Consider the following 26,306-nt stretch of genomic DNA (forward strand, 5'->3'; position numbering starts at 1 on the left):
TTCAAAGCAAGACAGCCCAAGACCGTCCCAAGTATTTCTGTTACTATGACACTAACCTCCAGTTTTCTCACCAACGCTGGCGTGGCCACGTGCTCCTCAATCTTCCGGTTTCTAGGATTCATGTCTATTCCAAATGTCGCAAGTCTGCCGGTAGCTTCTCCGATCATGTGCACACAAAAGTTCAGGATCAACCATGTCGAAGGATTCGCGACGCCACCAAGGTCCAATGCCAAGACATGGCAAGTTAAGCATTTCAAGATAATCTAATCTTATCAAATCAATCAGTTTGCAGTTTGTCGTTGGTGGCAACCACCAGAATCGGCAATCAACACAACCTATCAGTTCACCTCGTAGAGTGCTATCATGGAGATGTGATGCTCTGAGTTATTGTTTCTATCCAAAGTGCATTTCCATGCTCTGCCACCGGGGGAACGCTTTCGCGGATCAAATCGGGACTCCGTTCCCTTGTCAAACTTGAGATCGGCCGTTGTTCTCGGCCTCTTTGCACCAATTTCTTGATCCCAAGAAAGACAAGGCTCTTTTCTGTTTACAGAAAAGACAATAGTAGTTCGGATATATTGCGATATTATTGGGAGACTATTTACTGCTCCCCGGCGCCAAGACTCTCTAACTCTACGACAAGGACTTCCGTGGCCCACCTCAAGGAAAATGTCACCCGGACGGTCGGTTTATACGATGCTAAACAGGTCTAGAATGCATTCATCTTGCCTGGAACATTAACAAACAAGACCATTCCTCGGATGTGATCCTGCAGAATCGGCCTATCAATTATTGGACCCCCACATGAGTACGACAAAGCAGGTCAAGGCCAGAGACAGGAGGATATTGGCCAGGCAGCAGTCAATGACAATCCGATGCTTGACATCCACAGTGGGTTCAACCCAGCATCACTGGCTCCGAGCCACATTACAAGCTCTGGATGGAAGGCTTACTTCCAGACTGGAAGAATGGCTTGCCAAGACGTTGAACCGAACACCAGAGGCCTCAATAACGAAATGAATCTGCCTCAAGTCTCAATCTTTGGGCCACTTTGACAATCGACTTCCCTTTGGCCGGATCATCAACAGCTCTATCAGTGAATCCGAAATCAGTCAGACGTGCTTTGCCCGGCATATCAAGTTCAGATTGATAAGGACAACGAAGAGAGCACAAGTCCCGCAGAGCCTCGAGACCGGGCCCACGGCCAAACATTATGCTTCGGAATCCCGTTCCAGTGGCTTGCCCATTGCTCTCCGATTTCCTGATGCCAAGATCATGGCTCACGACCTTATTTACGCCAAAAAGCGCCTCTGTTGCTCTTCCTAGTTAGAAATGATCCGAAAACTCGTCGGGATCAAATCCGAGTCTGGTCTGGCTTTTCTCAATATCGACCAGCGCCCACTTACCGGGAAATAATCTTGTATGGCTCCACGGCACGTTGTGTAGTGCTGCGTTTCTTTAAACGCTATAGACGCGCTGTTGGTTGTTGGTTGTTGGCTGTTGGCTTTACGATCGATCTCATCTGTGTCGCAATATATGACAAGCGACATGCAAGGGAACCCTGGACGACCTCTTTGGCCCTTTTCTGAGACAAAAATTTCAATGGGCTTTCCTTCACATGCTTATACTCAGAGAAGGACGGACAAAATTGATGTGCCAATGCTACGCCGCACGATGGAAGGTGAAGGGCGGCCAAGAGGCGCGATCTTCGGTGCTGATGCTGCTTATCAGATTATCAGATGATCAGATATGCGCCTAGCGCTGAAAAACTTGCGTTGGTGTTCTTGGGGGTCAACACCAAACGGCGCCATGCCCTACCAAGCAGTTGGAGCGACGCCACTCTCGGCCAACTCACCCCGGTCGATGAGCGGATAGCTTCTGGAAATAAGCTTCATCCAATGGATGATGCTCTCGATACTGTAAGGTCTCCATTTGGCACATCTACGGTGCTATTCCCAAGCGTTAGACTCGTAGGGCCAAGCAAATAGAGCGTGGATGATCGGTGTTAGTGCGTCTTTTTCTCGCCATCCCGGAACCAGGGACGTCTCTGCAGCGAGAGGGTTCGTCTCGAACAGGGGCTTTCTGCCGTTGATTGTCCAGGGTCGCAATGAGCTTAATCCTTACCTGGCTCATGGCGAACCTACCGCGGCCAGTTATAGGTGGGCTTAGGAAGCTCACCCATCGGAGACCAGTTACCGTTTTAGCCTTCCGAAGGATTCGCTCTATGAAATCTAGCCATGGATGATCATGACCTATCCCGTTTTCAATTCTTGCTCTAGTGAGAGCTTCCCATGCAGCCAGAGTTGCAATGAGCTACGATCTTAGCCTGGTAGGGCAAGGTACTTAATGGGTGCTCTCCCCCCTCCAATGCGACCTTGTGGTCCCCTCATAGGTTGAGCAATCGTCAAGCTTACTTCTCTCTTTCTTCTCTCAGTCCGTTGAGCCAAATTGAGCACCTCTTCCCTTTGGAACGATTCTGATACCTCTCGTTCCAATGGCGACTCATACCATGAACGGGCCTGAGCCCGTCAACGAAGTGTCTGTCCCAGACATTGAGAAGGCTCCCACCAACAACAACATGATGGTTGATGAGGATCTCAAGGACTTCTCCGATGATGAGTTCAAGCAGCAGGGTGTCAAGAAAGCCGAGGCCATCACCAGTGTATGGACCAAGAAGATGCTGATTGCCACATTTGTCTTGTAAGTGGTTTCCTTACCTTGTCATGACTAGACTGACTCTGTTATTACCAGTCTGTTCCTCGTCTCCTTCGTCGATAGTCTGCTCCAGAATGTGCAGAGCAACCTCATTCCATACGTCACTTCAGCTTTCGCTTCACACGGTCTTCTTGCCTCAACTGGTATCGTAGCCTCGATTCTGGGTGCCGTCTGGAACTTGACTCTAGCCAAGATCATTGACATCTGGGGTCGAGTCTGGGGCTTCGGTGCCATGGTTCTCCTGATTGTTGTGGGCATGATCATGAAGGCTACATGCAACAGCGTCGAGATGTATGCTGCTGCGCATACGTTCTACTGGGTTGGCCATCTCGGTCTCATCTATGTCATCGACGTTGTCGTCGCTGACACCACTACTCTCCGCAACCGACTGATCATCATGGGTATTAACTACACGCCTACCATCAGCTCGACTTTCGCCGGTCCCAAGATTGCTGAGCTCTTCTTGAAGAACGTCAACTTTCGATGGGCTTTTGGTTCGTTCTGTATTATCCTATTGGCCTTCTGCATTCCCGTCATGGTTATCTTCATCATGAATGAGATGAAGGCCAAGAAGTTTGGCCTAGCCCCTGAGAAGGTACACAACCGCACCATTTGGGAGTCCGTCAAGTATTACTTTGTGCAGTTCGATGGTGAGTTTAATCTTTGTCTACTTTTAACGAGCAGTCTTTAACTCTATTTTAGTTATTGGTCTTTTCCTGACCAGTGCCGGTTGGGCTCTACTCCTCCTCCCTTTCAGCATCGCTGCTACTGCTCCTAATGGATGGGCCACTGGCTATATCATCGCCATGCCAGTCCTCGGTGTCATTCTCATTGCCAGCTTTGTCGTCTGGGAGAAGTTTTTCGCCCCTGTGCCTTACTTCCCCTTCCACCTACTTGCCGATCGCACCATTTTGGGAGCCTGTCTCATCTATGGTATCATGTTTGCCTCTATCTTCTGCTGGGATACCTACTACGGCTCTTACTTGCAAGTTGTTCACTTTGAGAGTGTCACTACTTCTGGGTACATCCTCAACTCGTTCTCTCTGATGGCTGCTTTCGTTGGACCCTTCGTTGGCATCGCCATTCGATACTTGGGACACTTCAAGTGGCCTTCTTTCGTCGGTGTGCCTTTCTTGGTTCTCGGTACCGCCCTCCTCATCCACTTCCGTCACCCTGAGACTGCCGTCAACTGGCTTGTCATGTGTCAGCTTTTCAATGGTATTTACAGTGGTATCTGGTCCTTGACTGCACGTATCGCAGTCATGTCTTCCGTCAAGCATCAGGATGTCGCCGTCGCTCTGGCTATCTGGGGCATGTTCGGCGGTATCGGTTCCTCCATCGGCGTGGCCATTGCTGGTGGCATCTGGACAAACATGCTACCCACTGAGCTTGCCAAGCAGCTCCCCGAGTCTGCCAAGAACATGACTGCTACCATCTATGGTGACATCAACGTTCAGCTGTCTTACCCTGCTGGTAGTCCTGAGCGAGACGCTATCATTGCTGCTTATGACTATGTGCAGCAAAAGATGATCTACGCTGGTTGCGCGTTCATCCCTCTCTGCGTCGTCTGCCTCTTCATGTGGAAGAACATTGACATCAAGGAGAAGGATGCTCAAAGCAAGCAGGCCAAAGGCATGGTCTTCTAAGAAGTCTACGTCACAGAGTCACGAAAATATCTCATGAAAAAGGGGCAGGGACCTTATGAGTCTCCAGGTAAAGATTAATGAATCGATATAATACAAAAGTTCCATTCGCTTTACAGACATCTCAGCTAGACTTCATTACGTACAATGCAGTCGTCTCAGTGCTTTAATGCTTTAATGAATCCTCGGAATTGCATCAATGTGATACCATGAATGATTCTGGAAACCGCATTAATGCTGATCTATGGTCTCTTTGTGGAGTTCCTTTATTTCGCGATGGCGTCAGTCCGATATACAGTATAATAGTACGTAGTAGGGGGTTTATGGTTCCCAGGGGCACATTGAGCAATCAATCGTCATTTGGAGAGCGTCTCCTTTTCTTCTCACGGTTGGCATGGCCCTGATACCATGAAGCAGGGATTTAACAGCATAGGCTTGCCACGATCAAGGATATATGATAAGGTTGTTAAGTGATCTGGTAGTCATTAATCGCTCGACTTCCTTGTAGGAAGCGCATGAATTTCCCTCTCTTTCTTACACTCTCTATGCACCACATCATTACAGCTTGGCTCCCTTCTCCTTGCGAGCCTGCTTCTCCTTGTCTCTCAACAGACGTCGAAGGATCTTGCCACTAGGACTCTTGGGAATAATCTCGATAAACTCAATGCCGCCCTTGAGCCACTTGTGACGCGCCTTGTGCTCCTCGACGTGCTTGTTGATGCTTTTTGTGATCTCCTCGTCGGACTTGCCCTTGGCCTCGGGGGCTTTGACGACGAAGGCCTTGGGGACTTCGCCAGCTCGGTCATTGGGAACTTGGATAACGGCACAGTCGTCGACGAGAGGATGGGTGAGAAGATGAGCTTCGAGCTCAGCTGGTGCGACTTGGTGGCCCTAGTAGAGTATGTAAGTAGGTGGGCAAGGGCGCTGAGGTAGTGAAATTTACCTTGACTTTAATAAGTTCCTTGATTCGGTCCACGATGACAAGGTGTTCAATGCCCTTGGGTGACTTGCGGACGATAACCTCGTCACCTGTTCGCATCCAGCGTCCATCGATGTGGTTTACAAAGGTCTCAGCTGTGGCCTTTGCATTGTTGAGATAGCCCAGAACAACACTAGGGCCTTGGACGTAAAGTTCACCGGGGGTGTTGTATTCTGTGACCTCTTTGCCTTCAGCATCGATGACCTTGGCTTTGAAGCCAGGAAGAAGGGATCCAGAGGAGCCAGGATCGATATCGAGTTCGGTAGTTGATGAGACCACGGGCGATGTTTCAGTGAGACCTACAAAGTTAGTGACGAGACACGACGAGGGATCGAAGGGGACGTACCGTAACCTTGGCAGATATTCCAACTGGGCCAGATTTCATTCAAGCCGGAGATTGTTTCCTTTCCGAGGGGAGCAGCACCGCTGAAGATGAAGCGGACAGAGCTGAGGTCGTACTTTTGGCACTCAGCTTTGTGGCTCAGCATTTGAACCATGATGGGAGGGACGAGGGCCATTTGCTCGATCTTGAAGCGTTGAACGGTAGCAAGGAACATCTTGAGCTCGAACTTGGGCAGAATGACTGTCTCATCGCCATTGTAGATGCCTTGATACAAGTTAGTTTAGTGAGACGTGGGAACAGGGGTGAGATGGCATTACCCCAATGAGCGACTGGGACGAGGCCGTAAATGTGACTGAGTGGTAAGAGACCAAGCTGAACCTGAGTGTCGACTCCGGCTACTTTTCGGCCCTCTGCGTTTTGGACTGTCATTTGCATAACGTTTGCGATCACATTGACGTGAGTGATCTCAACCGCTTTCTACAGTTTGTGAGCCGTGTACGTATTTCATCGAGTCTGGTGGGACTTACAGGGAGACCTGATGTTCCACTGGAGTAGCATAGATACGCAACTTGCCTCAAGCCTTGACCCTTGATCCAATTCAGAGGCTGCAGTTCAGGCGCATCCTTGCCTTCTGCGATCAAATCGTCAATTGACTTGAAAGGTGGCTTGGACTCGAAGCCAGGCACGGGTAGAAGAAAGACACGATCCTCGGGGATACCGACAGCCTTCGCGGCAGTGAGAGCGGTCTCGAGAAGAGGAACACAAGTGAAAAGGGCGGTTGCGCCAGATGAGCGGAGCTGATGCTCAAGTTCTGGGGCAGAATATGCGGCACTGGCGGGTGTGACGATTCCGTTCAAACGATGAACAGCATGGGTCATGGTAATGTAGTCGATCTTATACGTTAGTTGGATTTTTGTGTGACTGAGCTCAAACGTACAGTGTTGACTGAGAATAGCGCCACTACTCTATCCCACTCTGTTCCATCGTGGACATCATAGCCAAGGCGCTTTGCAAGAGCACGCGCGAGAAGTTTCTCACGCTGGATGACCTCTTCTGTGGTGTACGTCTTACCAGAGATACCACATGTGAAGGGGTTTCTGGACTGAGCAATAGGCTTGCGAGCGTGCTTATCGCTGAAGATGAAGTCCGGGATGGTGATTGACTCGGGAGGTTCTAAGGAATGTGAGCAGAGGAGCTGAAACTGACGACAGGGCGAGTTTACCGAAGGGCAGGCTAACCGAGGGAGGAGGATAGAAGACCATCTTGAATAGGGATTAGAGGGAGGATATTCAGAGGTTAGGGGGAAGAGGAGGGAATGAGGAGAATAGAGGAAAGGAAAAGGGAAGAAAAAGATGAGGAGCTGAATATGTACTACGTAGTTGGTTCCCTGCTTCTCTCTTCTCCTTGTCGCTTCGGGGGCTCCTCCAAATCTGGGGAAGACCCAATTTAGCGCGGTTTGATTCCCACTATCTCCGCATTACACCAATCTTGGCCCTATTAGCTACGATTCAAGACCTCGGTGCCAGCCGAGGTAGAGGAAATAGGGTCGTTGCCATAGGGTTACGTAGGTAGATCATGTTTTGGGGTCAAAGCTGAAGTCGAGGTGCATGTGACTAAAAAAAATTAAGGTTGAGAGTATTTCTTGGTATTGGTATTTTGAGCTTAGTATCTTCTGTAAGTCTTCTGTCGTTGCAGGAATTGGGGTAGAGGAAGTGGACCGTATCTTTGATGCCTCGGTAAGTGGCTTGCATTAAATTCCGCCCTAGTTCCGCCATGTCCAACGTCTCGATAAGGAGCGTTGTCCCTCGATGAGGACTGATGTATAACCATAGATTACGACTCTATTGGCGGTTCTATACAAAGGCAAAAAGTTGTACTGTACTATGTGAGAAACTTACATCGTTACTGTTCCAATCGAAAGTCAAATTAAGCTCAAGTAAGCTTACCGTTGCACGTTTCTACCCGCGCTGACGTCGACCAGTCAGGAAGAACTCAGATTGCCTAAAAAGGCAGAGAGAATAATGTCTAGATACCGAAATTACTCATCAAGAGCAACTACACGCTTGTTTATGGCTACTGATCACAGACTATCATGTACTGCTTTTCGTATGTTGGCGAAATTGACTTCAGCGCCCTGGTTCTGTCTGTTGCTTCTCGCCATAACGGCTTCACCCACTGGAACCAACAATTCTCTAGCTTTCAATCCGATCAGAGTTAGATTTTGTCGCCTTTCGCTCACCGCCAACAACTATCACCCATCAGAATTGCGAAATGGGGGTACGATGTTGCTCTCTGACTAAGAAATTTGACACCTCCCTGGAGATGCACGACAGCCTTGTGAGAGCCCCAAGAGGGATGCCATTCATCAACCTTCGCGATTCTGCATCCTACAGCAGTGCGCCGACGTTTCTCAAGAAAAGACTCAATAGACTACTGCGATTGTGATTACACAGACACGACCATTTCTTGATGGATACAGAGTGTCTCCCGAGATATCCGAAGTCTTCCTCCCGCGTTGCGCAAGATGTGGCTGTCAGCTGTTGCGGCACCACGAGCAAAGCACGTTGATCCAACACGATGATGGGTGCACAAAAAGTCTACATCGAGGGAAGAAATTCTCCGAAAGTATCTCCCGATCGTGAAGCCATGACATGCTGTGCTCCCTTTCTACTGAACACAGCATACACGCTATGAGGCCCAGTACAGCTGAGGCAATTTCCCAGGTCACGCAATTCATGAGTACAAGGTGAGATAACGCAAAGATCAAACGCCGCCGTATGCTTCATGCCGCGCATACCCCAAATGCGGTCTATCAATTACAATCGTCATGTCCAAGAGATGTCATTAAAATATGTACAACCATATCTCCCGCTATAGCAAGTTGACTCCGAGAGCAAAACCGCCAATGACAGCAAACACCCAGCTGAGGGGTGTAGGCTGCCATGCGGCATTGTCATCGTCGTCGCCGCCACTACCGGCTCCGGCAGTGACTGTGACGGTTGGTCGACCGCTGAAGGTCTGTGTCGTCACGACGCCTGTGGCACAGTCGCGTTCGAAATCGGGACATGAGGTGATGGTGTAAGTGGTGGTGTACGCAGAGGTAGGGAACGAGCCGCCTGTGCCAGTAGCAGTAGCCGCCTATTGAGGTTGTCAGTTTAATCACGCAGGAGTACGAGGGAAATATTATGACTTACACGTCCAGTGGCTGTGATATCGGAACTCTTACACTTGCCAGTCTCACTGGGCACAGCGTCAGAGCCGGATCCAACAGCAACGATATCCTCATCACCACAATCAGCAGCCTGAGCAAGATGGACCTCCTTGTTATCCCAATCGAAGACGAAGTATCCGGCGCGCAGAACAGAGTCACCAAGAATCTGCTGGTCGCTGGTAGGCACAAGACCAATGTAGCACGTTCCAGGCCCAAGCTCAAGAATAAAGTCGCTGAAGGAAACTTTAATGATCTTGTCACCAAACCCAAAATCAACCGTGCCATCGAGGTCGCGGTTTTCACAGTCTGTCATGTAAAAACCCTCGCCATCGTTCTGAGCATCGAGCGCCTCCAGAATTGGTCGCGCGACAGACATGTGCATGCGGGTGAGAGTCGTTCCAGAGTCGAGCATAACGTTGGAATCAGAGCTCGAGACACGAATGTCCTGGGTGTCACCGCTGACAGTGACGCCGAGGCTGTCCAACTCAACGGCGAGACGGTACTCGCCACCCTCACCACGAATGATAGGCCGTGGCTCCAGCTTGCCGATATACTTGCTGCGATCAACACCGCCGTAGATCAGAGCACCTTCTGTATCGTCTGAGTGCCGCAGATCAAGCGCAAACACACGGCTGTTGATGAGCCCCTGGTCCGCCATGGAGGTGAGCAACAAGCTATAAGGCTCATCCCCGTCGAATCCGGCCCTCAGATCAGGCGCAAGACCTAGGATACCCTGTGAGATACCATTGCTCTCAACCAAAACACCAAAAGTCTGGTTTCTCAACTTTGAGTCTCCAAATGTCATGAGATCTGTATAGTATCGGATCGTCGCAGATGTGTGCGTCGTTGAGTCGGACGCGTCGCCATAGTTGAGTGTCTCGCCACCAAAAGGACCGATGGGTGGTGTCTTTGACTTTCGAGGGTCGTATTGTCCAAAGTCAAGACACTGTTTGTATTGAGTAGTGGATTGAGCTTCTTCGCAGTCGGGGTTTACCCAGAGTTCGTTGGAGCCGGTATCGAGAAGGACTGTGACTTTTTGAGAGGGAGTACCGATTTCAACTATAGAGTATTAACAACTGTAGTTAGTTATTGGGAATATAGTGACATACTGTCTGTCGCGTAGAAGAAATCTTTGTTCTGGAGTCGAACGGCGATAGCGTCACCGTCTTGACGCTTATCGTGCTGCTTATTCATGTTTCGCTCCACGGTACCAACGTGCATCGACAGATAACCTTTACCGGCCTTGGATCTCGGGAAGCTAACGGCGTCAACGCTGCCGAGCAAGGCTGCGGCTGTAGTTATCGTGGTCCACCTCATGATGACTTCTGTGGTGTTGTCTGCAAAAGGCTACAACGGTTTCTGACAACACTCTTATTAGGGGAAGAAGAGAGGCTGCCTCGTCTTTAAACTAACAACTCCAAGGCCCCCAGTGGCGTTTTCCCTGCCTACCTTACCCCCGGGCTGTGCCTTGGTTGGTGGATGTGCTAGGATCTAAAGGGACGGAATTAGCGGGATGTGCTTGGCTGGTGGTCTTGGCGGTTGCTTAGACGTTGGGTTATACGGTACGGCTGAAAAGTCCTTGACGTAGGGGTTTTGGACCTGCATAATTGGAATCTGGGGCGTTGTTTTACGCATGAGAAGGCTCTGTTGTGTAACGTGTTTCTATTCAAAGCATGTCTTCTGCATAGTGACTCTCGTCTCACTATTTAACAAGAGACAGCTAATATTTGTCTCTGTCTACGGAGTAACAATGCCTTTCTTCATGTTGAATCAGAGTCAGAGTGCCAATTCAAGGCTCGCTAGCCCCCCCCATGTCTCACGTTACAGGCGTGATCCATTCAGCTTGGCTCATTTATCATGACTCCGCCTCTCTTCCTAGCAACCAAGCTAACCCCAACCAAGCAGATCTTCGGTCATTTCCCAATGAGACTCGCCGTCGTCCTGATCACAAGAAAGACGGCAATCACTATAGTGTCTTGGCCAGTTGACTTCAGCTTAAAAATCATAAGGGTAGGCGGCTTGCGCGGCCTTTTGTAGTGGATGATGTCTTTGAAGCTCAATTGGGATTAGGGATCTCAGCCCGTGGCGATTTCGACCCTTGGCTCTGCGCCTTGTGCCACAATCGAAAGAACGGCAGCAACGGGCATTTGGTAAATGAGGGAGGGAGGCTTGGGACAAATACGATATGTTGCATGCCTATTCTGAACCCGAGTCGCATAAAGTGAAACGTTGGATGCAAACGAGTGAAGCGATTGGACACACACACAATCAAGCTTGACCCTGTTACTTGTGGAAATTAAGCTCACGGAAGCCGATTCTTGTGGTTGCAAGAATTAGATGATCGGAAGTTTATCTACAGTAACGTTCGGTGAGAAGCATATCCTAGCCTGCCACTCGACAATCAGAGTTTTACCCGAATGCACTGGCGTGTGTCTGTTTCACTTTATTTGCGCTGACGATTCTCAGCCCTGGCGTGGAATCCCTGTTCGCGATGCTAGTGTAGGGTAGGACATCATGACTTTTAAATTGCATTGATGATGAGCAAGCCATGTGCAACGATGTTTGCGCTTGATGATGCGCAAGCCATTCTGCTGTAATTCTAGATCGGCGGCCTCATTGCAGTTCGATGTTGCAGCGTGCCCTCGAATCGCAGACAGAGGCCATGAACAGGCAGGCGTACTGAGGATTTTGGCTGACAACTTGGTGAAAGTCAGTGACATGAGGGTGAGAACAGATGAACGTTGATCCTCAGTATGCTATGTTTGATGAAATCAGTCCAAGATATTCCAAACCCTTTTTATCTAGCTGGTAATTTACAGATCGTTATATTTTACAAGTCATGCCATGTATCCAGTCTCAATTTATTTATGCCTTCAAACCTGTGCCCGACACCAACAGCGCAACGCTGCCGAGCTGCCTTCTCACATCCTCCTTGTTAACATCATGGGTATCCTCGACCTCTCCCCACTGTCCGGTTTGCCAGTCAACTTCAAGGCTGGTAGCAGCAGCGGCTTCTTCAACACCAAATTTCTTACCAGGGTTCAAATGACCCCTCGCGACTGACCCCTCGGTCCACTCAACAACAAATCGTGCAGCAGCAATGAGACTTTTGCCAGCCAATGCGGCACGCTCAAGACCGGCAATCTCGAAAGCATCGAGACCAGTAATCCAGCCCTGAACAATCTCACGAACTCCAGGTGCCTGTGACCGAGGCACGATGGAGTGGCCGTCAAGGACTGGATTGATAGTGATGCCTGGCCACACATGTGTTGTCAGGAAAGACACAACCTCCTCGGCTGTGCGCTTCTGTACATCTCGTAACGACTCTCCAGCTTCATTCCTGCGATCGTGCGCTCCTGCAGGAGGGTTCCAGCAGAGTATGGAATCGGTATCGAGGTATCGTAGTAATGTTGTAGCAATGGCATTTCGGACCTCTGGGATTTCACCTCCAGCGGTGTTATCAGCCGCTGCGATATCGAGAGCCCGGCACGTTAGACTTGTAAGAGGGATCAGATGATGTCTTGTAGCATCTTGAGCAGAAGTCAAAAGATCCCATTCGAGGGCGAGAGCGGAGGCAAGATCGGGCTTGGTGATGGGAATTTGAACGATCTCCTTTGTCACAGGATGTCTCAACGGCCGAGTATCGAGGAAGACTTGAAGAGCGCCTGTATATCATGAGCATATGCTTTGATGGTGGGGTAAATGCATTTTGACTAACCATCAACTTCCTTCACAGAGACATCCTTCCAGAACCGCATCCTCAGACCACCGCCCCCCTTTCCGGAACTAGCATTTCGAAGCTCCTTAGCATGCTTGAGCATCTCAGCCTGCTTTCTCCGCCTGGCAACACGCTGATGGACATTTTCGGCGGGTTGGATGGGTGGCTCAGGTGGCGGGCCAGTGCCGACCACTGGAGCGACATTTGCGGCCTTGACCACGGTCGAGTGAATTGGACGGACAAGGTCCGGGCGCTGGATAAGCCGAGGCGCAATGCGAAGTGGTACTCGTGTTACAGACTTCATTCTGGGCGACAAGTTGGGTCGTGAATTGAGGTTGAGAGAATGAAGCTGGGGGATTTAAAGATGCGACCCGGAAAATTGGGTCCGGCTGGAAGTTCAGAGTGGGTAGATGGATTCAGGGTCGACATGATGTCACTTTTTGAAGGTGAGAGCTATGAAAAGGGCCCCAGAAACTTTTTTTTGGCATGTGAATAGGATAATCATAATATGCTAGGCAGTCTCTAGTAGCCGTCCAAGCTATTAGGATATGTTAGAGCATCAATGTAAGTTTAATTGAGCATCTTGAAGACTACCGGTACCTCAAGCTACAGTGCTCCATTCTCCAGCAGCAACCTTGCCTAAATACAGTGGCTATAGCGATTGGACAATGGTATACGGAAATGCCAAATATATAGGAGCTGATGGATCAAAGAGATAGGATAAAGCTTAACCACTATAAAAGACCGAATATTCGGCAATTGAGATTCTACCCTCGACTTCTAAGCTGAAGCCAATGCCAAAGTTGACACGAATCCCCGTCCGATAAGGGGCTGATAAGATCACGTGATGCGGCACCACTCATCCCTGAAGCGTAACTGCGACGTGGTGATTCTACCTTAGGAGCGCCTCGACCGCAACCTCAAGTCTCCCTCGACCAAACCTTTTACCTCAACCTATTTGCCCAACATGAGTTACGGCAAGAAGGACGAAGACGCCGATCTCGGGCTGGTCAAGGTTGACCGAACTCAAGTCTTCCAAGAAGGTCCGTCTCCTACAATCGCCTTATTCCTATTCTCCCCCCACAGTCAAGCTAAATAGTTCAACAGCACGACTCTTCAACAGCTCCCCTATCCAGCCTCGACGATGTCGCATTCTACTCACCAAGATCGCTCTCCTTCTCTACACGGGAGAGAAGTTCCCCACCAACGAAGCTACAACCCTCTTCTTCGGTATCTCGAAGCTCTTCCAGAACAAGGATGCCAGTCTCCGACAGATGGTCCACCTTGTTATCAAGGAGCTCGCCAACTCAGCTGAGGATATTATTATGGTTACCAGCACGATTATGAAGGATACTGGCGGCAGCACCGACGCCATCTACCGACCCAATGCCATTCGCGCCCTGTGCCGTATTATTGATGTAGGTTGCTTTGCCAGCAGGTACACCGACACCCCTGGAAGCTGACACTGTAAAGGCCACGACCGTGCAATCGATCGAACGAGTTATGAAGACCGCAATTGTCGATAAGAACCCCTCTGTATCCTCTGCCGCCCTCGTTTCCTCATACCACCTCCTTCCTATCGCCAAGGATGTCGTACGCCGATGGCAGAGCGAGACCCAGGAGGCCGCTGCCTCTAACAAGTCCTCTGGTGGCTTCTCCCTGGGATTCTCCACCTCAAGCAGCCAAGTTCCCATGAACCACTCGACCATGTCGCAATACCACGCTGTCGGACTTCTATATCAGATGCGCATGCACGATCGAATGGCCCTTGTCAAGATGGTTCAGCAATTCGGCGCTGCTGGTGCTCTAAAGAACCCCGCCGCTATCATCATGCTGGTTCGACTTGCTGCACAGCTCGCTGAGGAGGATGCTTCATTGAGGAAGCCCATGATGCAGCTCCTCGATGGCTGGCTGCGACACAAGAGCGAAATGGTCAACTTTGAGGCTGCCAAGGCTATCTGCGACATGCGAGATGTTACTGATGCTGAGGTAGCGCAAGCTGTCCACGTCCTTCAACTGTTCCTCACCTCTCCCCGTGCTGTTACCAAGTTCGCTGCTCTTCGAATCCTCCACAACTTTGCCAGCTTCAAGCCTACCGCCGTCAACACCTGCAACCCCGATATCGAGCTTCTCATCTCGAACAGCAACCGATCCATTGCCACTTTCGCCATCACCACGCTCCTTAAGACCGGCAACGAGGCCAGTGTCGACAGGTTAATGAAGCAGATTTCCACCTTCATGTCCGAGATTACCGATGAATTCAAGATTACGATTGTAGAGGCTATCCGAACCTTGTGCCTCAAGTTCCCCAGCAAGCAGGCTGGTATGCTCACCTTCCTCAGTGGAATTCTGCGCGATGAGGGTGGCTATGAGTTCAAGAGGGCTGTTGTGGAGAGCATGTTCGACTTGATCAAGTTTGTCCCTGATTCCAAGGAGGATGCCCTTGCCCACCTCTGCGAATTTATTGAGGATTGCGAGTTCACTAAGCTGGCTGTTCGAATTCTTCACCTTATCGGTCTTGAGGGTCCCAAGACCGCTCAGCCTACCAAGTATATCCGATATATTTACAACCGAGTGGTTCTCGAGAACGCAATTGTGCGAGCTGCTGCTGTCACTGCCCTTGCCAAGTTCGGTGTTGGCCAGAAGGACCCCGAGGTTAAGAGCAGTGTCCGTGTCCTCCTCACCCGATGCTTGGATGACGTTGATGACGAGGTCCGTGATCGTGCTGCCCTCAACCTGAAGCTCATGAATGAGGAGGATGATGAGATGGCAGCTCGATTCGTCAAGAACGGTAAGCATGGATTAATGACTGACTGTGGATCACTGCTAATGCGCAAACAGAGAACATGTTCTCCCTTCCCTACTTCGAGCAGCAGCTTGTCCTGTACGTCACATCAGACGACAAGTCTGCTTTCGATAGTCCCTTCGACATTGCCAAGATTCCTGTGGTTACTCGGGAGCAGGCCGACGCCGAGGACCGATCCAAGAAGCTAATTGCCACTGCCCCTACACTCAAGGCCCCCAAGGTCGGCCCCACCAAGCCTAGCGGAGCCGAGGCTGTTGCTTCTGCTTCTGCTCAGGCTCAACGGTATGCCCAGGAGCTGCTCGAGATCCCCGAGATGAAGGAGTTTGGCAGTGTCCTCAAGTCTTCGCCTGTCATCGAGCTTACTGAGGCCGAGACTGAGTACGTTGTCAGCTTGGTCAAGCACATCTTCAAGGAGCACATTGTCCTCCAATATGAGGTTAAGAACACCTTGCCCGACACTGTCCTTGAGAACGTCTCTGTTGTCGCTACTCCCGCGGACGAGGAGGAGCTCGAGGAGGTCTTCATCATTCAGGCTGAGAAGCTTGCAACCGATGAGCCCGGCAAGGTCTATGTTGCTTTTAAGAAGGTTGGCGGCGAGGCTTCTCTGCCCATCTCCACCTTCTCCAACGTCCTCAAGTTCACCAGCAAGGAGATCGACCCTTCAACAGGCGAGCCCGAGGATTCCGGCTACGACGATGAGTACGAGGTGGCCGAGTTCGACCTTGCTGGCAGTGACTACGTGATCCCCACATTTGCCGGCAACTTCAGCCACATCTGGGAGCAGGTTGGTGCTTCTGGAGAGGAGGTCACAGAAACCCTCCAATTGAGCGGCATGGAGAGCATTGCGGGTAAGTCGACTGCTGAATTCATAGAAGACATGGCACTAACAATTCCACAGACGCTACAGAGCAACTCACAAAGGCTTTGTCGCTCCAGCCTCTCGAGGGTACCGATGTGCCTGTCAACCAGACCACCCACACACTCAAGCTTCTCGGCAAGACAGTTGGTGGAGGTCGGGTGGTTGCCAATGTACGGATGGCTTACTCATCAAAAACTGGTGTCACGACAAAGATCACGGTGCGAAGCGAAGAGGAGAATGTGGCTGCGCTAGTCATTGCGTCGGTCGCTTAGAGATGAACAACAGAAGCAGAGCAAAGCGGGCGTTGAAAGGATCATGATGTATCTGAAGCTTTGTCTCGGTTTTAGACATACCGTACAAGTGTGGCAGTAATGTGATTATTTACGATTCGTTTCCTTGTCCTGGAATCACGATTGTCACTTTGGGGTGGTTAAAAGGCTCGTAAAAGTGATGAGGGGGATATTCATTGGGTGGTTAGAGGGAAGCGAAGAAGGTATTAGAGCATGTTTTTATCGGAGCATGGTTGTTGGGGCCATGTTATTTGTTGCAAAAAGATGAATTTACCTACCTAGCCAAACCCGAGGCTGTGATATGTGACTTGAAGTCAGTGTAACAATTGTCTACCAGGAAAGCTTGGGACACACAGCTTGTCTTTGAGACCATATGCTTCCGTATTCTTGATTGGCATGTTGGTGTAGCCCAGCCTGTCTGAGTTGATGTTTGCACGTGGTTGTATGGGCTTGATGCTTGTGGCATTTGCTGGTGACACAGGTTGCTGAGTGAGTGCATGTTCAAGCCACAGCATTAGACCATATGTGTAGCATATGATTGCACACTTATGGCAAAGAGGGCATAGTATGCAGGCTCATGTATCTCCTGCTTTGTGTTTGTGAGACTGTTTTCCGGTTTGGCTAAGTGAGATTGGTACGGGAAGACGCTGTTGGCACGCTGTCACTCATATTAATACAAGTTATACTTAGACAACATCACAGACAGCAGAAGTGGTTGGGGTGGGGACAACAGGCGATTAGTGTGTTGATATACTGCAGCTACTGACGCTGATTTCGTTGAAATGTTGGTGTTGGCAGAGCAAATGAACAATTGTATGCTTCGTACAACATATGAAACAGGCGAAGGAAGCCCTTTGCCGTTTGGGATATGTTTTCCACTCGGCAAATAGAAACAAGCACTTCATTTTGGTAACTGATTGACAAAATTTTTGGACGGACATGAAACTCCCACTGATTCCTCTGCCTGCGGTCCTGAAGTATATATATCTCACTTCTCCCACTTCCATCCTCCCATTCTTTCGTTTAGTTAAGCTATCATTATGCTCCTGACCTATATATACTTAAGTATATAGTCATATACGCTTGTAGTCAGGCAGTGTCCCTTTTCGTGTTAGTCTATATTCATCACATCGACACTGGATCCCGTATCTGGCGTTGTGCTGGCGCAGTAGGACCGCCGACTTCGTTACATATGCCTTCAGAGCTGACAATGCCTACAGGAAATCGCAGATTAATCTCCTGTGTATAAGATGAGTGTGCGAAGGAAGCACTTACCTATATTATGCTAGAGCACTTTGTCTCTTGTCCCTATGGCGAAGTGTCCCCACGCATCTTTTCTCTTCGTCGGAAACAATAAGCAATTCGAGCCTACCAGCCACGGTTTTGATAGCAAGGGCTAGCAGTCGGTATGGCAATGCCATTGAGGCAACGATAATGAGATCAATGATAAAGGGGCGTGAGTATGTTCTAGTATAGATCAAGTGGGTGAAGAGCGAGCCTGCAGCTGAGTCTGCTACCCGGCCATACATGTGCTTTCAGGCCTTTACTGGACTATCTTCACTGGCCAGTGAAGCCTCATCTCACTGTGTCCTTCATGTGTCCCTGGGATGCGAGTATATATAACAAGGGTAAGTTTCTAGCATACAACAGTCCCCAAAAGCAAGGTTGCACCGGCTAATGTATCAATGCACATGTAGAGAGAAGGCTTGGCCTTTTGTCAACTTGAACGAAGGCTCTTCCTGGAGATGGGAAATGCATGCTTCTCTCGTAGCGTGGTGATGCTATCTTCAGCCACACTCTCTCCATTCGCCCTGGGAAGCTTCGAAAGCCATAAGAGACAAAGAAAGCAACGAATTGCTGGCCTATGGACTCTATTTGAAACCACCCTCAATTGCCTCTCGATCATATTCTCACTATAACCTCGATTACATCCTTAAAAAGAATTGCTTCTGACTTTCTTTAATTGATCAAGCTGCTTCTGGCATTCGATCCAGAGACTTGATGATATTCCCCTCTCCTTGACACCGACCTTGGCCCGGTAGCTTTTCATCGCATACACCTCTTCATCGCCTGACGTCAAAGCTTCTCCTCTTCAACAACGCCTGCTGCAAAATCCTACTACATAGGTAGACTCGGCTAGCGCAACCTCTTCCTTCCACCACCTTTGTATCTCTACTATAAGCTATATATATCTTTACCCCTATATAACGCTTCCCCTTCCAGGAGAACCTTCCAGGTATATTTATCGATCCCCTCTGCTATAAGCGTTACTAATAATAATCCTTACTTACAGCTATACTGCTATACCTCACTTACCGTAGGATATAGATGCTTTACTACCGAAAAACCCTAAGAAGTTAGCATCTAATACTAACGTATTCCTGGTCAAATGGTCTAAGCGCGACCCGAAACTCTATGTACATCCGAAGGTCCTTAGCTTCAACCGTAAAATAAAGGGTAAAGAGAAGGGTAAAACCAAGGGTAGCTATGTCTCACGGGAGGACTAGGATAAGATCCCCTGGCACTGCTCCGTTATAGCCATCGTCAAGGCCCAGAGAGGCTATCACCTGGTGTTCTGGGACCCTGACCCGAACCCCAAGGCTCTAGAGCCCAAGGCAAGGATCAGCCATGTGCTACGCGGCCTCCAGAAGAGCCCCGACAGTCCGAAGCTCACTTACTTCGCGTCCTCTCGCACCCCTACAAGAGACAAGGTATGACATGCGTTTCCGTATCCAGACCTGGAAGATGTTGGCCACTAGGCAATGGGTTTCAGGACGTAAGTCCCAGAAAGAAAGCATGACAGCCGCGGCAAAGTACTTTCCCACCATGCATCGAATTGGCCCCTAAGAAGCACCACCCATGGGGTTGAAGCATGCTGTATCCTTTCCAAAGATGCCGGTGCGTCGGGACCTAAGAGCTTGATTCTAAGCCTTGACTCGAGAATAAGGTACCATCGGGGGATATAATAGCGGAGGGAGTCTCAATTTTGACTTGAGAGGTCTCTACACTATTTAAAGGAAACGAGGAAGGGTAATATAAACCGCGAACCGAAAGATGTTGATTAGCCACAAAGTAAATGGCATCTATCCTCCATACCCGGTAATTCGCTCACGCATTGTTCTTATAGGAACATGTACTCAATAACACCACAACCCTCGTTAGCGCAGGAATGCCTCACTTACGATATTTGCGTTCCGCCTCATACGTGGATCAAACCGTCGATGCTATGAGAAAGACCGAAAGTATAGTAGCCCAAACGAGGAGGAAAACATAATTGACGAGGTTGGCAAGGGTCTTCTTGCAAGGGGGAAGCAAAAAGTACGAAACGAGACCGGCTTCTTAGCTTGGCTTTGGGGCTAGCATCATTACTCTACTGAACTCAGCAGACCGCCTCGAAGTCTCACATCACCGCTTGTTGAGAGGAACCTCAGACCCCTCGAGAACAGAAATGCATCAAGAGAAAATGCCCCCTTCAAAGAATGAGGGATGAATCAGACCTGAACAAGGAGAAGCAAGGACTCACCCAGCGGATCGTGCATATCCCACCACCATAAGGGGCATTCGGGAAAAGTCTTCCCACAGCTTGCTGTGACCTCTCATATCTGCTATCCCATCTTGGCATGCAAATGTAAACTTGAGAGTATTCGACCATAAAACATCCAAGAGCTCTGTCAGGCCCCCTTATGGGTATGCCAAAGACCGACCTGAACGACTGCTTGTTCTTCAGAACTTCCCTCTGCACATTACAAAGGCAGGATCTCTATCTTCCTACCATACGTCACAGGATGAACTGCATCCAGGAAGACAGCTGAGCATCCTCTACTCTTGTCGACGGCCCGTGGCAGCATATCTCTCAAGTCAATCTAATGGATCATTTACCTGTTATTGCATCCTATCTATGTCTGGAAAATGTCCCTGCTCTATTGTCATATCAGTATTCGATAAGCTCGCGTACATGTGGAAATAGAAGCCACTAAATGTATACTACAGGCAAGTCTCCAGCTATCGGTCAAGAGGAGACTATTCGCTCTTTGGCCCAAGGCCGCCAGAGCGGCAGTGAATTGCTTTATCGCGGACTGAAACGATGTATAGAGCAACTGGCGTGATACTTCACCAAAAGTCTGTCGGGGTGCCTTTCAGATACTCACAGCAAACTTGCGTTAGCATAGCCAAAGACAAGGTCTGCCTGCTCGAGTCTTCATCGCTCTGACACAAATCTTGGTACTTGAGAGACGTCTTGTCGACATATCCTCTAATCTTCCAGAATGTCTGGGTCTGAGTATGCGATTAAAAGAAGATGCTCTCAAGATTCCTGTTTCGCAATATGACGGCCGGCGTAGTCCAATGGCAACAAGTTCACCGGGCTTCGAAACTCAGGGGCAGGGGAGCTCGCAGTGATTCCGTCAAAAAAGAACAGAACAGACCGCCAATTTGCATTGGAACCAGAATGCTGATGCTAGAGAAGTTCATTGAGACTGAATTGGACTTGAGATATGCTGGGATCCCGGTGGTGGGCTTGGAACCTCGCAAACGGAGTATTGGCGTTAAGGAGGAGCGGCCTTCTGATAGCATGTTTCTCTTGGATCAGGGGAGCGGTTCGGCCTGATGGGGTGGAAGCTTGGGAAGAAATAGGTATCCTGTTTCGAACTTGGGATAGGTTTTGAAGGGTGGTTTCCATATAAGTCAGCGAAGACATAGTTGCGGCGGGAGCTTCGAGGGTGATGGGGGATCGTCGACCTTGATCATAGGAGAAGTGTGCCAATACTAGCTATACAGACAGCGCAGGTCAGCGGTGATGCAAATGGAATGGTTAAAGAATAGAAACTGGATGGAATCCTGGATGCCCATTGTGTCGAGAAGAATACAAACCGAGCCCGCTGTTTACTCTGCCATCAAGTACTTCCGACATTCGGAGAGATGTTCACTTAGGTTATCTTACTGCTCTAAGAGTATCTGTGAGAGAAAGACGGAATAGTGAAAGTCCCTGATGGAGTAGTGACGTTTGTACATAAATGCATGCCTCGGAATAAGGGCGCTCAACCCCTGAACCTCTTTGACTTCGAAGCTCTTTGGCTGCTGTCGTCAAGATATCAAGAGTATAGGCCTGCTGCAATAGCGGCAGTCTTGTGGGAGTGGAAAGGCCTCCGGCGATCGAGTGTATCGAACTAGGCCAGCCCCTGATAGTGTCAAAACAGAGCTGGAGCGCCGCTGCGGTCTAAGCAAGCCCAAACGATGGTGTTTTCTTCCATTGAGAGCAATAATGAGTTACTTTAGTGCTCTAAGGGTCCAAGGGACTGTCTTTGTCTAACTCAGGGGCGATCCATGGCAACTCGGTGCTTCAACAAGGAGCTCGTCTCCTGGGGTGCGTTCCTCGCTTTACGATCTATTGCTACCCGAGGAGAGTGCTTCGAGGCCAATAGCAGTAGAAGTGACTAATGGAGAGGAAGGGAGACCTCTTTGCGGTTGTCGTATCGATCAAGATGGTCTTCCAGCGGGTTGAATACTTTTGGAGGCAGTGCTGCTGAAGGGTTCTGTAGCGATCTTGTTAGTAAGGTGGTCTGGACGAAGCCACAACTAAAGAGACAAACTGCGTGCCAAACGAAATGCCCCTGAGAGATCCAAGTGTATGGGGAGAAGGTAATGATGAGTGATCGATCATGTTGCGAGGTATGCTAGGTTGGTATGGAACACAGCGGTTTTCGACAAAGCGCTTCAAGACTTGAAGCACTTTGAGGTCTTCTGGAGACGCCAAGGGCCCTGTGAAAGAGGTTACAGAATCCGTGGCAAGCCGTAGCATCCCAGTTGACGACATGGTAAGGTCTGATGCCTCCCGGTGGTTAAGGTTGTGCTAAGAGGTTCAGGGGGCCGAGTGTCCAATGGTCGCTGAGGAGTTCAGCTGCTATGATGCTGCGTTTATGGAAGCCATGTGATCAACACAAGAACTTCAAGTGCGCTACGCACCGAGAGGCACGTCGGAGACTTGGGGTAGTCACTTACTGCGTACTAGTTGGAGATATCAGGCGGGAGACGTCAGTCAGGGGCTGGAGTATAAATGCATACGCGGTGCTCATGTTATGACCCTGGTGAAGAGAGTGATAATATGCATAATCGAAAGAGTGAGGCGCGTGTAACGCTTGTCGGATTTCAGAGTTGTCAGCGTCACTCGAAGGCAACGATGCACAGTCGAGTCACAGATGTGTCTGCTTTGTCCCTTTCGAGACTGGTACGAAGGGATGATAATGCAAGGGAAAGATGAACATTATGAAGGGCCGATGTGCTGTGAATGAAGATTGGGAGACGGGATGGGAAGATATGTTGGAGTGTATTGAGGGGGATAGTAGCAGAGAGCACACATACATATTCCTGTGAGGGCATGGGGCCTATAGACAAGCACTCAGTGCTCATGGAGGATGCTTTTAGAGGACTAGATACCTGAATTCCAGGAGTAGCGTATGAGAGTCTGGTTTAGGAGGCCAATGACGTTTCGTTAGTGTGGTGTGCCTTGTAAAATAGGTCACCAGGGCACCAATGCCTTTTTCGTCACACGCCAAATCGCACTACCCGCAGTATATCAAAACATTTCTCTCGCGTTCGAGCTTCTTCCCCTCTCTCCTCTCTTCACCCTCAAAACATTCTTCGACTTCCGCTCGAAGTCAACTTCTCCACGTTACTGCAACAACAAACAAAAGCGTGAGTGCCCTTTTCCACTTCTGCCTATTCTTTGTTTCCTTTTCCTCTTCTTTGCGTGTGCTAAAGTTAACCTAGGTCACTGCCTTCACTCCAAGGCACAGAAAACATGAATGAGCCTGGACCTGCCCAGCGACTGACTGGCGAGGGGTAAGTCGACACTTCTATCAACTTACGCCAAAAGGTACTGACAACAGATGACCTTAGCGGCAAGGTTGCCATCTACTTTGGCTCGATGGCAGGAGGCGAATTAGGACCAACTGTTGAGTTCGTCCACGTTGAGGCAATCCTCCTCACGTGCCCTAAGTTCCTTGAGAGAGTCACGAAATGGGGCATCATTTCACTGCCATACGCTACCGCGGAGGCCATCGTCTCCATGATCCGTTTCTTCTACACTGGAAAAGTCCCATTTCATGAGGTTCACAAGTTCACTCACCGCCCGGACGTCGAACAGGCTTATGATCTTGCCATCCACGTCTATTCGCAGGCAGTCTATAGTGAAATCGACGAGATGAAGAACCAGGCTACTGAGTACATGGAGAGCCTCTTCCCGTACATGGAGCCCGCCTACATGCTGGCCTACAGCCACAGTGTTCTTGAGCCCCTGTACCCCGAGCTCGACTTTGAGTGGGTTGCAGACCAAGTGCGCTTCGCTAGCACTTATCACATCGCCGCCAACGACAAACTCATGGAGATGGTTGATGCTGAGCGTGAGGAAGATATCAAGCGCTTCAAGGCTTATGTCGCCCGCCGTGAGGGTGCTTGGGTCAAGATTAACCGAGAGGGCGAGGAGGAAGAGGCGTCCATTGAGGAAACCGAGCTCGAGGAAGCACCCAAAGCCGGAAGCGAGGTGGCTGTTGAAAGCGAGAGCGAAGACACCGACGCTGAAGACACCGACGCTGAAGACTCCGAAGACCGACGCTGAAGATGAAGACTCCGAAGCTGAAGAGAGTGAGGATGAGGCCGACGCTGGGACAGACGACGAGTCCTATGACAGCAACGGCAAACTCAAGATCATCGGAGCCGATGGTCTCATCAACCTCGACCTGGCCAACTACCCGCCCGGTGTTTACCGCTGGTAAGCCGCAATGGTCTCTAACGACACGACGGATCCTTTTGGAACGATGGGCTACGGAAATGTAGCGATGAACATGATGAAACGATGGACATGTAATGATGGCTGAAACAGAACTGACTCGCATATGGGGATGAAGTTTGTCAGTATATGAATGATCACGAGGGGTTGTGGGAAGGAGTCTTACCCATGTAATATTAGCTGAGAGTACCCCCGGAATACAGTCCATCTATATACCTTGGCCAAGTTCATGTTGTCAGTGAGAATATCTCGCAAGGTCTTGATGCGGACTCGAAAGAAGGTGAAGTAGCGTATGGACCCAGACTCCAACTGCTGGGAACTCTTTCGCGGCGACGGGTACAGCGTTACGGCCATGGACCAGAGTTACTATATGACCGCTGAAAGCTTTGATCTTTGCTTTTAACTTGGATTTACAGAATGTCACAGAGATCTTGCAGTTATCTAAGGAGCTGCATCAGTCACAACATATTAATCAACAGTCCAATACGAAAGTCATGCCGGAGGAAGTCTCGAGTCACAACAAGCGACCGGCGTTAATTTACTGATTAAAAGAACGAGAGAATGCCTCAGTGATTGTGTCTTTATTGCAACATCTTTTTATTTGTTTACGGTACCAGCTACATGACAGCAAACTTTGACATACAGTTGTTCACCAAGCTGATGGTTTGTCTCAACATGATAGTGAGGGACTGGCTGCCTCAGCCCAAAGCTCCAAAAAGGAAGGTACCTTGGAGCGTCTGATGTGACATACCTAGGTAAGTTGTGAGTCGACCTCAGGCAGCAACTGGAACTCGGAGAAGTTCCATCCATTGAAGTGACTGGGAATACTGCACGTGACTACCCTTTTCTTGGATGCCCGTCAACCACCAGTCAGGGGCAATCACAACGTGGGTAGGGTACAAAGGGTTTGACAGAGCCAACCCGTCCATACCTAGTTTCCCCCAAACATCCTGCCTAGTTCAAGACTGTCCGTAACGACAGTTGCTACAGTTCTCTTGGAGCTGGTCCAGGAAACAAAAGGGGCTCCCATAAAGTAAGCTAAGTAGATAGGCGGCAGTGAAACACATAGGTAATCATTTTAGATTGCATGCGTCTCCTAGATACAGCTGTACTCGGGAGTCTGCGTCATTGTCCATTGTCAATGCAGTGTCACCAACGCTGGAAGTTGTTGGTTCGTTGTCACTTGATTGACACTGTATGCTGCAGTTCCGGGCGTGACGCCCTGGAATCGAAGGATCAAACGGCTCAAATACGCTAAATAAAAGTTTATAAGAGCAATAGCTACCAAGAGAAAATGCCGGACCTGGCGTCTTCGACCGATGAAGAATGGCTTAGTAGTTGAAGCGTCTCGTTTGGAGAAGTGTTCAGCTTCTCATCTGCTGAACGCCCGCGGGGCGCAGGCGCCGAAAGAGTCTGGGAAAACTTGTTCATAATATGGTGCCTAAAGAAAGAATGATGAATAGTTTGATAAAACGAGGGCAGGAGTAGTTTTAGTCAATGATGCAGTGGTGAGCGTATATTTATGCAAGGCGTGCATAGAGCGAACCGGGACTCGCCAGCAAATATCACCTGTTTTGCGACCAAGACTATTGATGTTCACATCCCAGCCGTGTTACGCCATCGTGAATGCGTGATTGTTTCGCATTCTGTTTGTTTGCTTGCTGTTTATTCAGGACCCACGCCATGTTTGCCAAACAAGGACTCCCCGTTGCTCACAACCTTTTCTCTCAGTTCTTTTCTTCACCTTTTTCTTTCTTTCTGCTCAAACGACTGGACCCGTGAACTTTCTCATACCAATCTTATATCATATATCTGAGTGCCTCCATCACTACATATATTAGGAAAACAACAGCTTGTCACCATCGTCCTTGACCGACTTTACCACAGCTACATACGTCTACAGTGCATGCGTAAAATGCCGACTGCCTAGACTTCAACTTGAGGCTGGCGAGCGCATTG

General features: G+C 49.5%; 6 protein-coding genes across 6 annotated transcripts; 3 read left to right on the plus strand and 3 right to left on the minus strand.

The window, feature by feature from the left end:
• Nucleotides 1-2,509: 2,509 nt before the first annotated feature.
• On the plus strand, nt 2,510-4,361 carry FSUBG_1068 (major facilitator; the record flags this gene model as incomplete). The annotated part of the gene is made up of 3 exons (XM_036675281.1): nt 2,510-2,700; nt 2,752-3,365; nt 3,418-4,361. The coding sequence occupies 3 exons, from the start codon at nt 2,510-2,512 to the stop codon at nt 4,359-4,361; spliced, it is 1,749 nt and encodes a 582-aa protein (XP_036543236.1).
• A 555-nt stretch (nt 4,362-4,916) lies between these two features.
• FSUBG_1069 (uncharacterized protein) lies at nt 4,917-6,942 on the minus strand (the record flags this gene model as incomplete). Its single annotated transcript, XM_036675292.1, has 7 exons — nt 4,917-5,249; nt 5,302-5,636; nt 5,684-5,944; nt 5,998-6,157; nt 6,208-6,573; nt 6,618-6,853; nt 6,903-6,942. The coding sequence occupies 7 exons, from the start codon at nt 6,940-6,942 to the stop codon at nt 4,917-4,919; spliced, it is 1,731 nt and encodes a 576-aa protein (XP_036543237.1).
• A 1,609-nt stretch (nt 6,943-8,551) lies between these two features.
• Nucleotides 8,552-10,208, minus strand: FSUBG_1070 (aspartic-type signal peptidase; the record flags this gene model as incomplete). The annotated part of the gene is made up of 3 exons (XM_036675304.1): nt 8,552-8,818; nt 8,875-9,950; nt 10,001-10,208. 3 exons carry the CDS (start codon nt 10,206-10,208, stop codon nt 8,552-8,554), a joined length of 1,551 nt encoding a protein of 516 aa, XP_036543238.1.
• A 1,548-nt stretch (nt 10,209-11,756) lies between these two features.
• On the minus strand, nt 11,757-12,913 carry FSUBG_1071 (ATP synthase mitochondrial F1 complex assembly factor 2; the record flags this gene model as incomplete). The annotated part of the gene is made up of 2 exons (XM_036675315.1): nt 11,757-12,556; nt 12,610-12,913. The coding sequence occupies 2 exons, from the start codon at nt 12,911-12,913 to the stop codon at nt 11,757-11,759; spliced, it is 1,104 nt and encodes a 367-aa protein (XP_036543239.1).
• A 663-nt stretch (nt 12,914-13,576) lies between these two features.
• On the plus strand, nt 13,577-16,546 carry FSUBG_1072 (coatomer gamma-2 subunit; the record flags this gene model as incomplete). Its single annotated transcript, XM_036675326.1, has 5 exons — nt 13,577-13,652; nt 13,717-14,027; nt 14,083-15,400; nt 15,451-16,263; nt 16,314-16,546. 5 exons carry the CDS (start codon nt 13,577-13,579, stop codon nt 16,544-16,546), a joined length of 2,751 nt encoding a protein of 916 aa, XP_036543240.1.
• A 6,814-nt stretch (nt 16,547-23,360) lies between these two features.
• Nucleotides 23,361-24,425, plus strand: FSUBG_1073 (uncharacterized protein; the record flags this gene model as incomplete). The annotated part of the gene is made up of 4 exons (XM_036675337.1): nt 23,361-23,401; nt 23,459-24,101; nt 24,166-24,329; nt 24,395-24,425. The coding sequence occupies 4 exons, from the start codon at nt 23,361-23,363 to the stop codon at nt 24,423-24,425; spliced, it is 879 nt and encodes a 292-aa protein (XP_036543241.1).
• Between the last annotated feature and the right edge of the window lie 1,881 nt (nt 24,426-26,306).

This window comes from Fusarium subglutinans (genome assembly GCF_013396075.1).
Source record: "Fusarium subglutinans strain NRRL 66333 chromosome Unknown NRRL66333_c0000005, whole genome shotgun sequence".
Taxonomy (NCBI): Eukaryota; Fungi; Ascomycota; class Sordariomycetes; order Hypocreales; family Nectriaceae; genus Fusarium; species Fusarium subglutinans.